Here is a 12,602-nt window from a genome sequence, read left to right as displayed (position 1 = left end):
ATGTATAACTTACATAAATTTTAAAGTGTAAAATCTAAGGTACATCCTATTCATTTTCTTTTCTATTTTACAAAATCTCCTTAAAAAATAGTCATTCAGATACATAATTACTTATCTGAATACATTAATTATGATATATTATTGTGCGGTTGTTGCACTTGAAAAGAAAAACAATGGAAAGAAAAATCTAAGTACAATCCTATACTTTACATTATTCATTTCCCTTTTACTGTCAATCACTGAAACATAGATCCTAACATAACAAATCAATTCAAAAATTAAAATTGCATATAGGTCATTAATCTCTTTGTTTCATTGTTCTCCTTTTTTATCGTTTTTCCAGTTTCGTCGTTCTTCCTGTTCATTATTGTTTTATCTGTTTCGTCAAAAAAACTTTCTAAAGCTTAGACATGAATGACGATATCAAAATGATAAGATAGTGATCGGGAAGAATAGTATGAAGGTGAAATTGAATAAATTGTACAAGAATAAAACTACTCTAACGGATGTAATGTCAAAATATAAAATCGAACATAGTTTAAATTTTCTAGTTACTAGGTCTGTCAACAAAAGGCATGCAACACATTATTGTACTTTAATCATTGTTTTTGATTTTTTGAGTTTTAATTTTGATATTTTAAGTCATGAATATAGTTGATTGAATGTTTACACATTACTAATTAGAGGCATATGTAAGCCATGATACGTTACCGACTATAAAAATGTAAGCATTTCTAGCTTTCTAGTTTTATACATGTGAATTACTAGATACAATTTGATATAATTATAGGAGTCCGAAACTCAAAGGGTAGAAAATATTAACAAAAATTCCAAAATGGTATATAAAATTTTATATGAACCAAAACGGTAAAATCGCTGCCGACGCAGCGATTTACTTCAACTGAAAAAGTAAAATCGCTGCTGAGGCAGCGATTTTGCCAAAAAAATTTTTTTTTAATATAAAAATTTTTTTCTTCTTACAAATCGCTGCCAGGGCAGCGATTTGACATTATTTTTTAATTTTCTTTTTTTTTAAAAAATAAGGTATATCGCTGCACTGGCAGCGATTTATGAAGAATTTTTTTTTTAAAAAAAAAATCGCTGCCAGTGCAGCGATTTATAAAAAAAAAATAAAATATTTTCCAATATAAATCGCTGCCTTAGCAGCGATTTATAAAAAAAAAAAAAATTTTTGTTATTAAATCGCTGAGCAATTTTTTAAATAAAAAAAATTTTTAAAAATGTTATAATAGCGATTTTTATATATAAAAAAATTATAATATTTTTTAAAATTTATGTATATAATTATAAGAAAATATACATTATTTTAAAAAATTAAAAATAAGTAAGTAATAAATATATTTTCTTTCTAAAAAAGATATTATATTGAATTTAAATTTAAATAATATTTGAATTCAAATAATTAATTTTTTTAAATAAAAAATTAAAGGAGAAAATTTATTTTTTTTTAAAACAAAATTATATACTTATATATATATATATATATATATAGTTAAAAGGATCATATGACAATAGTAAAATTTGTTTTTTTATCGTAAATAGTTGAAGAAGTTCACATGTAAATAGTACATGAGACTTTCAATTCTATAAATTGGAACTTATCCTTCATATTCATATTNAATTATAGCCTGTGTACTTAATTTTATGTATCAGGTATATGCAATTTTTTGAATTTTAAATGAATAAGTAGTTGATTACTTTGAATTTTTAATGTATCTATTAACTTTAATTATTAATTTTGAATTTTGAACATCATACTCAATAAATAGACACAAGATGTTTGTAACAGATACTTATTTAATTGAATATAATGTATCAGGTATATATTGAAGAAGACAATTTTTAACTGATACATAATTGAGCATGATGCTCAATGAACACGACACACGATATTTGTATCAGATACTTGTTAAAATTAGATATAAGGTATTTCAAACATGTTAAATAAGATATATTTTTTACTGATACAATATTCAACATTAGATGCGGATCCAAGATTTAGAGTCCATGGGTGTCAAATAGATATATCACCTAAATTAGTTTTACATTTAAATTGAATTATTCGTCTTTCGATCTATTTGACAAATCAATTAATAAAATAGGAATAAACAACAATTATAATTTTTTTCCAAAAAGTATCTCAATGTTGTTTATGGAAAAATTAATGATAGTTGAGGTCCTCACATAGCTTGAATTTCAAGAGAAAATAGATATCATATAACCGAGAGAGTATGTATATATGTAGGACTGTAGGAGTTTATGGATGGATTTCGATTTTGGGTTACATGAAAATAGTACCAAGACCTATGTAATTATTTGTCAAGATTACTGACCGTCTTTCCATTATATTTTCTTTGTTGGAGTATATTAAATGCATTTAAATGTTTATGATATTATCAAATTATTGAGAATAGAAAAAAATAAAATTATACCCCTTTCGTTTTTTGTATTAGTTAATTAACTTTTTTTTACCGTGTTCTTTAAGAGATCATAAAAAAAAAGACAATCTAATATTTTATTTTAAGATCATTTTTGCAAATTTTTAAAAATTTTGTTTACACTTTCAAAAAAAATTAATTGTTAGGATAATGAAAATAAAAAAAGAATTGCTTAATTTTGTTAATTGACAAATATTTTAGTAATATAAATAATTATTATAGAATAAAAAAATAATAATAAATGTTAAAAGTATGATAAATTAGGCTAAATTTCATAAATATAAAATTATTTTAATATAAAAAAATAGCAAAATAATTTGTAACAATGTTTAAACGAAAAAAAGAAAAAGAAGGTTGAAAAGCTGACAAACTCTCTAGCAGTTTTTGAAAAGAAAAAACTTTTAAATATATCAAGGAGATTTGATCCCCCAACCTCAGGCCCAAACATTGAGTCTTTTAACCATCTGCACTACATAGCACTATTGTATTATCAGTGGTATATCTAACATTTATCTATGTGTTGCATATATAGACTTATATATACGTAAAGTTTCCGTCGAAATTTTTGAGTGGCGTGGCATTCCCACCACACTGAGTAGATTCGCCGCTGTTCAACATGATATTCATTGAACATGTCACAAGATGTTTATATCATATACTTATTTAAACTAGATATAATGTATCTGAAACATAGTGAATAAAACAATTTCTAACGGATACATTATTATAACTTAATTTAACTTGAACGACATAAATAATGAACAAAATGACACAATTATACATAAAAAATAGTGCCTGCCATGAATATTACGATCGTCCCGATTAATCCATCTTCAATTGAATTGTTGAATTGAATAGTAAAGACGAAAACACGACCTTTTTTCAAAAAAAATTCTCGTTTTTGAGAGTTTTTCCACACTCGATTTCAAAATATTATCATCAGAATTAAGAACACGGTCTACATTATATGAAGAATAAGAACTACTTATTGACAAACTTGAAAAAACGAACGAAAAACAAGATGAAAGAGAAAATTCGATGAAAAAATGACAAACTATAAAGTGAAGAAAATGAAGACAAATTTGAAATTTGTTTACTGGAGAGAGAAACCTTTAGAAATTTAAATTATGATGAAGTGATAAATGTAATGGAGCAATAAGCTGAAACGATCACGGAGATAAAAAATTAGAAGATTTCTGAAGTGAAATTAGAAAGTGATAAACATGGATTTAGGGAATGAGAATTATGTATCCAGAAATTTTGTGTTACACTCAAAATAAGAGATTTCGGAGAATTTAGAAAGATAGAGAATAATAAGAATTATGCATTAAAAAAAAATGTGTATATAGATAATTTTCCTATTTTATTATATAAAGTTGTTAGAAGTTGGCCGGGCCAGACCGACCCATTAACATTAGCTCTTATTGGGTTGTCGATCTACGTCGGGCCTGGATATCCACTAATGGGCCAGATCATTTCCGAGTTCCACAGTAGAAAGTAGAATTTGACCCAGCCCGCAACTCATTAGTACATTGTGTCTGGCTTAAAGTTGGCTTATACGTTCGCATCCAGGTTTCGGCCCAATGGTCTTAACGGGCCAAGCTTTTAAAAAATATCATAGTCTATTAATTTGAAAGTTTGAATCAATTATCAATATAGTGTATTTTTGTCTATTTAATAACTATAACTATTTATGATAATAGATTGATTTATATTTATATATATATATATATACACACACACTTATAATATACACACAGTATACACCTATAATATATACTAAATATATACAAAATATAATATCTATTATAATAAAATACTTATTATTATTTATATATATACTTATGATATATACGAAATATACACACAATATATTATCTATATAATAGAATACTTACATTCATATCATGTGTACCTATATGAGAAGTTTGTATTAGATATAAAAGTCAACATAACTTATATCATGTTTAGTTGCATTTTTTATAATCCTACATTAATACCAACATAACTTATGAGGAAATATATGTATGAAGTTATGCAGAGTGGAAGATGGAATAAGTTATGTATTACATATTTATTCTATTAATTTATTTGTTGTTTAATTGGAAACTTTACTATTATCCTATACATACATTTGTTGTTTTTATTTCTTTTTATGTATATAGGCCATTTTTATTTCTTTTGATTTCTTTTATTTTTTAAATTGGAAATTTTAATGTGTCCTATCTTTATGTGTAGTTTTTGTTTCTTATTATATTTAGATCATTTTCATTTATTTTTATATACTTATAATTTTCTTTAATTTATGTAATACAAATATTTTTTTAATATTAGAAATTGATTATATATTTTTTTTAACGGTACATATGCTAATTAAATATTAGCATTATATATTATTCAATATATTCCACATTTTATTAGCATGTATTATTATTTTATAAATGATATATATTAATAATTTACAACAAGTTTAATATTCAATAGTTATGATTCATCTGTCATAATCTCTAACAACTAAATAATACATACATAACTAATATGCATGTAGCTAATATCAGCATAATTAAATTCAACATGATCAAACCCTGCATAACTAATACGTGCATAACTCTAACCAGTAACCAAACGACTCCTTATTGTTTAAGAAGGACTACTTCTACTTTTAGCAAATAAATTGTAACGGGTATGAATTCGTATGAGCTAATATTCCTAATGATAATGAAATCAATTTTGAACAGAGAGATAAAGACATGTAATAGATTAGAAGAAAAATTGACCGATAATTCTCTTATATCTCTTCACAAAGTAATAGTTCTAACACTATAATACAAATTGAGAGTTGTTTAATTTGATTTACATGTTGTTTAACATGTTAATGCCGCAACTTAGAATATAGATAAGTTATTCAATTTACATCACTTTTCGGAATGGTTAAATAAAATACATTAAGAATGTGGACATAGTTTTACAGACTTTACGAAGTTAGAGATGTCTCAAACATTACTTAATTTATAAGTTCTTTATCTTGTTTACGTTGTTGAAAACAAAGTGAGGCACACTCTAAACCAAATTAAGTTAACAACAACACTACAAGTTCAATAAGATAGTGATCTAATTGAGATAGATTCGCGCGGACAATTTATTTAGTATATAAATCGTCAAAAACAGCATGAGTAAAATCTTTTTGTTTTTCCTCTCCAATTCCCAATTGTAATCCCCTTATATCCCTCCACCGTCCCAAAATCCCCTTTTCCGATCTTCTCACATATTTCCTCCGCCGCGCTACCGAACGCCGCCTCCACATTCTTCGCCGTTTTAGCTGATACTTCCATGAACAAACACTTATTCCTCTTCGCAAATTCCTCGCCTTCCTCCTTACTAACAACCCTAGTTTCTTCATCGAGATCGCACTTGTTCCCCACCACCATTACCGTCAATTTCTCATCGCCGTGTTTTCGTAAATCCTCGAGCCAATTCGAGAGCTGCTGGAAAGTATGCCTGCTAGTCACGTCGTAAACTAGCAAAGCCCCAACAGCGCCTCTGTAAAAATATCTCGTGAGTGATCGGAACTTTTCCTGTCCCGCCGTGTCCCATATTTGCAGCTTAATTGGCTTCCGATCGACGGTGATCGTTCTGGATCCGAATTCAGCTCCGATTGTGACCTCGTAAACCGGTTTAAATCGCGCCGATGTCAATTGGTAAAGCAGGCAAGTTTTTCCAACTCCGGTTTCTCCCACAATTATGAATTTGAACATGTAATTGTACGACATTGTTAAAAAAAATAAATTAAAATTATTGAATAATGAAACTTATTAGTTAAAACTTAAAACAATTTATAAGGAGAGGATTAATCCCAAGTTCAATCGGAGAAGGAAGTGTTATTACTAATTTTATGTGCAATTAAGGAATGCATTAGTTTCCTAATCCTAATACACCAGGATTTAGGAAAATATTAAACTGATCAAGCTTGTTAATTTCCATTCTGCATAATGGTTTAGGAAAACTTTTTTTTATTCCATTTAAGCCCGTCTAGTTTAAAATAATTACATATACTTAATCCTTTTTATTTGAAATATGGCGGGATCACTTTTTCTAATTAAGAAAAAGGCGGGAGTACTAATAATGTTTAGTTTGAACTCAGTTAATTCATGTTGTGTCGCTCGTTAATTGGTGCTTGTGATTCGTGGAAAAAGAGAAGCCTACAAATATCTACTTTTGAGTCGTTATTTAAAGTTCAATACATCCGCAAAATAAATGTTTATATAAATGTAGATGCGAATATTAATATGTGATTATACAATACTGGACAAAAATTTAAAGTGATCAAGCTTGCTAAAAGATGGAAGTACCCTACATTGAGATAATGGGTTGATCATGTTCTATATTGGTCTCCTAAGGTACGAAGTTGTACGTATACATAATATACAGAGGCGATATACACCAACATCATCGGGAGATAATTAATCAAATTGACCATTCGGTCATTTTTATTACCTAAAGTGGCCTATATTATTGATTTATTACTGAATATAGCCATGTAACTTTGTTTTCCTCCTTTGTTTTTTTTTTTCATCATCTTCCTCTATTTACAAGAGAATTTGCTATGCATAATTTTTCTCTCTTGATGTTATTCTCCTAACAAAACCAAGAGAATTAAATGAAATACCGATCATTTTATTTAGTAGTAATAGAATGAACAAGTTGAATGGAAGTCCAAATGAAGAAATTGAAAGCTCAAATTTTAAAATTAGATCTGACAGCAGACGCGAATAGTTTTGAGTGAATAATATATCAAAGAACATCAAGACGAGCAACTTATATACAACTTGAGTTATTTAGAGGATGATTTGAGCTCCACCGTCGAAGAACTTTTCAAGCTCAAACTTTAGAAGTACAAAAGAGCATTTGATAATTGAATTATTACTTTAGAGAAACAAAGTTAACAGAAAATAAATACAATAATATTAATGGATGACATTTAGAGTCGATTGGTAGAGGTAAGGCTACTTGTAGAATTCCATGACCCAAAAATTACAAACACACAAATTAAGTTAATATCTTTGACTCCAGCTTCAATTTTCTGCTGGTGTAGCTTTATAGCAATTCTTCAGTAACTTCATGAAGTATCCACTTCCATCAATATTAACAAACACAAAATGTCAATATTATGAAGAAACAACAAATAGTTATGAATAATTACTCTTTCTACTAAACTTTTTATCATACTAATTTTATAATTAATTTGAGGTACGTGCATACCTTCATAAAAATAGCATCTCCTTCTGGAACACTTTCAAACATATCTCCCCCGACGTGTCCCACCCCTGTGATAATTAATTTTTTTTAAAAAAAATGAAATATAAATATCTATACCAAATAAAATCTAGACAAACAAATTAATACAAAAATAAGTATCAATAAATTAAAAAGAAAATGGAAAAAAGGTCTGATATAGCCCTCAACTTTGTTATTTAGAGTTCGTTATATCCATCGTTATGAAAGTCATTCATATGTACTCCTATGTTATACAAATGACCGACATATACACTTTTTCCTCTAGTGGAAGTTAAAAATATAATCCATATGGATATATTTGATCCTACTTAGTATAGTATAAGTGTGTATAGTATAAGTGTGTTTATAAGATTTCAGACATAAATTAAGGGGATACTTATGCATTTTTCCAAAATAAATTTGATACAAACAGTTTTAAACTAAAAAAACATGTAGAAATATATCCTACCACAGTGAAGATAGGGGTTTGACCCAAATAATTTTCTTAAAAAATCAATCTCCTTAAGTCGGTATTTCGTTAAATGTGCTACCCAACGAGATCTTTTTTATTTCCCGTGTCCAATTTCATATTTTAAAAAACAACTCTAATAATGTTAATTTAAACGTCATTATATAAGAGACTACTAACAATACTGTTTAAGATGATATCACCTTCTCATACTATTATTGAGAGGCTAACAAAGTTGATGAACACAATCTCTATCTCTATCTGATCTGTTTAGCATTCTTCATTTTTTCCACGATGGCTTACAATATGTCATGAGTACACATGATAAGATTTAGATCATCTTTTGTGTTTTTACATAAATGATATACATCACTCCTCAAATTAGATCATGATTTTTTTCTTAAAAATTGAACATTGATGATTTATAGTGATAGCACACTCTATCAACCTAAAAGTGATCTTCGGTAATTAAGTAATAGCAATAGTTTGATTGCTGCTAAATATATCTTTTTAAAGACAATTAGCATTCTTTATAAATGTTTGTGTAGCGATCGATAAAAATTTCAGCATTCTTTATCAATATACATATTTATTGCCGCAAAAGCAACGTATTATTGTTAAAAGTTGTTTTTGCGACCTCAATACCTTTGTAAAACATTAACTTAATATATTTTTTTTATTTTAAGTCATTTATTGTAAAACATTAACTTAATATATTCAATTTTCAGACTTTACGTTTCCACTTATTAATTAGAGGCAAACTCCTCATTTCAAATTACATAAAAAAAAACAAAAGATTTAGTCTTTCAATATGGGTTGTTATGAATCTTTAGAAGATCATGAAAAAAATATGTTTATATCTTATTTCAACATTAGGCCACAAAGATACCAACATATTTTATAACATATTCACATATAAATCCTCAAAAGTCATGGTATATATATATATATATAACTCATGTTAGTCTTTGGATCAAATAAAATCAATTTTTTTGACTTAAAACTTAATTCCTAGTTAGACACAAATATCATCGGAAATGGAAGGAGTAGATGATGGAGGATGTGGATAAGTTAAGTGAAAAAGATTAAACACATCCTAAAGCTGTCCTTTTTTATGAACTGAAATAAATAAGTTAATGATCAATCTAAACTTGAACATATTCAACAGATCATATTTTTATAGACTAATTTTATCATGTTAGAATTTATTTACGTTTGATATCATTATCACGTGAAGTCAGAGAATCTCTACGTACTCACACATGATAAATGTGCTCCCAATCTAGGTCCTTTTTTTTTCTTTCCAGTGTCCCATATTTATTTATTTTGGCTAGTAATGACTATGTCTGTTATATACACCGATAAAGAACAAGACCTCTAGTAATGTTAATTTAAACGTCACTATACAAGATACTACTAACAATAAATGTGTAAATGATATCACCTTCTCATACTATTAAGAGGCTAACAAAGGTTGTTATATTTTCTTATCTTGATGAACACAATCTCTATCTCTATCTAATTTGTTTAGCATTCTTCATTTTTCCACGAACAAAGGCGTATTCAGAATTTCAGTTATATGGTGCACAATTACGAAAAAATATATCTTAAATATAAATTTGATCGATTTGACTTTTAGGTTCTTAATACGAACCATAAAATTTAAAAATTATAGGTACAAAATATATAGTACTACTAGTTTATTCTATAAAAAATTTATAGTGCTGATTTTTTTTAAAGGAATTTTCAATGTAATACACTTGAAAATTTTGAAAGATTTTTAAGGCAAAAAAAAAAAGCAAAATTAGTTGAAAGGTAAAAAATGTAACTGATAACCACTTGGAGAGATGTTACTCAAAAACATAAAGGGATAAGGCATATATGATACTTTAAACATGGGTTTACACATCTATATTTAAATATTTTTGAAAAGATATAACACTAATATATATGATCTAGAGAGGGGAGCATGAGTTCACCTGAAACCAAGACACCCTTCTAGATACGCCTCTGTCCACAACGACTTACAATATGTCATGCGTACACAGGATAAGATTTAGTTCGTCGTTTGTGTTTTTTATGAACTAAAATAAATACGTGAGTTAATAAATAAACGAGTTAATGATCAATCCAAACTTTATTCAATGGATCATATTATTACAGAGGATTAATTTACTATCGTTATCGTTGTCACGTGAAGTCGAAGACCCTCTACGTACTCATACACTATGCAATGTTATAATAAGGAGCCACTATAAGAGTAGCTAATGTTACTTGAAAGCATTAACCATCAAAAGCTTAGTTTCCAATATTAAAAATGTTTTCTTCTCTTTTTAACTTAGTTTCATTGCTTCTCCTCTTGTCCTCCCTTGTAATAATTCTACTTACAAAATGGAGTCAAAACAAAAAACAAAGATTGCCTCCAGGTCCATGGAGACTTCCCTTTATTGGAAATCTTCATCATTTGATCGGAGGAGGACTTCCACATCGCGTTCTTAGAAATTTATCGCAAAGATATGGACCTATTATGTACTTGCAACTAGGGCAAGTTCCTACCGTGGTCATAACATCACCTACTATTGCACAAGAAATTTTAAAAACTCATGACCTCGCTTTTGCTGATAGGCCACAATTTGTATCCACAAACATCATATTTTACAATAATAAAGACGTTGCATTTTCCCAATATGGTGACTATTGGAGACAAATGCGTAAAATTTGTATTGTAGAACTTCTTAGTACAAAGATGGTGAAGTCCTTTAGTGGAATTCGACAAGATGAGCTTTCAAGTCTCATTTCATCTATTCGTTCCACAAGGGGAACTACGATAAATATGACAGAAAAAGTTTTTCAGTTTACGAACTGTGTTACTTGTAGATCAGCTTTTGGAAAAATATGCAAAGATCGAAACGAGTTTGTAGCACTTTTGAAGGAAGTACTTGTCTTTGCTGGTGGATTTGATTTGGCTGATTTGTTCCCTTCTTGGAAGTTACTTCACAATATAAGTGGTGTGAAATCTAGACTGGTGAAAGCACATCAAAAGATTGATGCAATTATGGAAAATATCATAAATGAACATATTGAAAATAAAGTAGCTGGGAAGAAGGGAAATGGTGAGTTTGGAGACGAAGATTTGGTTGATGTTTTCCTTAGGGTGAAAGAGAACGCGGAACTTCAATTTCCAATCACAAATGAACACATTAAAGCTGTGATTTCTGTAAGTTTTCTCTCATCTCATTATTATCTTTTGTCTCTTTCCAAACCCCACTTTACCTTATTATTATCTTCTGTCTCTTCCCAGACCCCACTTTATGGGGTTTCACTGGATATGGCTATTCGAATTTGGAAGTTCATATAAAGCTCTAGATCCTTTTAAGGTTTCTAGCTAATCGAACAATTGATTCAATTGACATAATTTATTTGTTTGTTATTATAGGACATCTTTATTGCTGGAACTGAAACTTCATCCGCGACTATTATTTGGGCACTATCAGAATTGATGAAGAACCCAAATGTTATGGCAAAGGCCCAAAGTGAAGCGAGGCAAGTTTTAAAGGGAAAGAATAACTATGGTGAAGAAGACATTGAAAAGTTGACATACCTAAAGTTAGTGATTAAGGAAACACTAAGGCTACATACTCCAGTTCCTCTAATAGGACCTAGGGAATGTAGGGAGAAGACAAATATAGATGGATACACCATTCCTCATAATGCTAGAGTACTTGTCAATGCATGGGCACTTGCGAGAGATCCAAAAAATTGGGAAAATCCCGAAAGTTTTATACCAGAGAGATTTGAGAACTCTTCAATTGACTTTATGGGAAATCACTTTGAGTTTATTCCGTTTGGTGCGGGAAGAAGGATATGTCCAGGAATACAATTTGGTTTGGCTAATGTTGGACTTCCTTTGGCTCAGTTACTCTACCACTTTGAATGGGAACTCCCATATGGAGTTAATCCAAAAGATTTGGATATGAGTGAAACACATGGATTAACTGCGTCAAAAGCAAAAGATTTGTATTTAAACGCCACAAATTATAAGAACGATGAAGGACATTGATGTTAATGTTATGCATGAAATAGTGAAATTTAAACACCATGATGCAGGAGTTTAGCAATTAATGATGACTCAACATTAATCTCTAACCTCCCCATATTTTTATTTCTGTAATTTCCTATTAGAGTTTTGTAATGATGCATATGTACTTTTATCTTCCATATTGATATTTATAACTTTGAAATCATAAACATGTTACTGACCAATAGCAAAATATATATATACGAGGCTTAAGTTATTCATGGCCTCTTAAAGTTGTCTGTATAATTCATTTAGACACCTCAATTAGGAGGCTGAGACTTGAACCTATTAAACACTTGTACCCTCTCGAATTTGAACCACT

At 28.8% G+C, this 12,602-nt stretch overlaps 2 protein-coding genes across 2 annotated transcripts; one reads left to right on the top strand and one right to left on the bottom strand.

Moving 5' to 3' along the window:
- Positions 1-5,617: 5,617 nt before the first annotated feature.
- On the bottom strand, positions 5,618-6,909 carry LOC107022803 (ras-related protein RABB1c-like). The gene has a single exon (XM_015223389.2). It carries the CDS (start codon positions 6,227-6,229, stop codon positions 5,618-5,620), a length of 612 nt encoding a protein of 203 aa, XP_015078875.1. The 5' UTR covers positions 6,230-6,909.
- Positions 6,910-10,519: 3,610 nt separating this feature from the next.
- LOC107022816 (premnaspirodiene oxygenase-like) lies at positions 10,520-12,331 on the top strand. The gene is made up of 2 exons (XM_015223402.2): positions 10,520-11,419; positions 11,639-12,331. The coding sequence occupies exons 1-2, from the start codon at positions 10,520-10,522 to the stop codon at positions 12,260-12,262; spliced, it is 1,524 nt and encodes a 507-aa protein (XP_015078888.1). The 3' UTR covers positions 12,263-12,331.
- Positions 12,332-12,602: the final 271 nt, after the last annotated feature.

This window comes from Solanum pennellii, chromosome 6 (assembly GCF_001406875.1).
Source record: "Solanum pennellii chromosome 6, SPENNV200".
Taxonomy (NCBI): domain Eukaryota; kingdom Viridiplantae; phylum Streptophyta; class Magnoliopsida; order Solanales; family Solanaceae; genus Solanum; species Solanum pennellii.
Note: the sequence above shows the minus strand (reverse complement) of the source record. Positions and strands in the feature narration are given on the sequence as shown.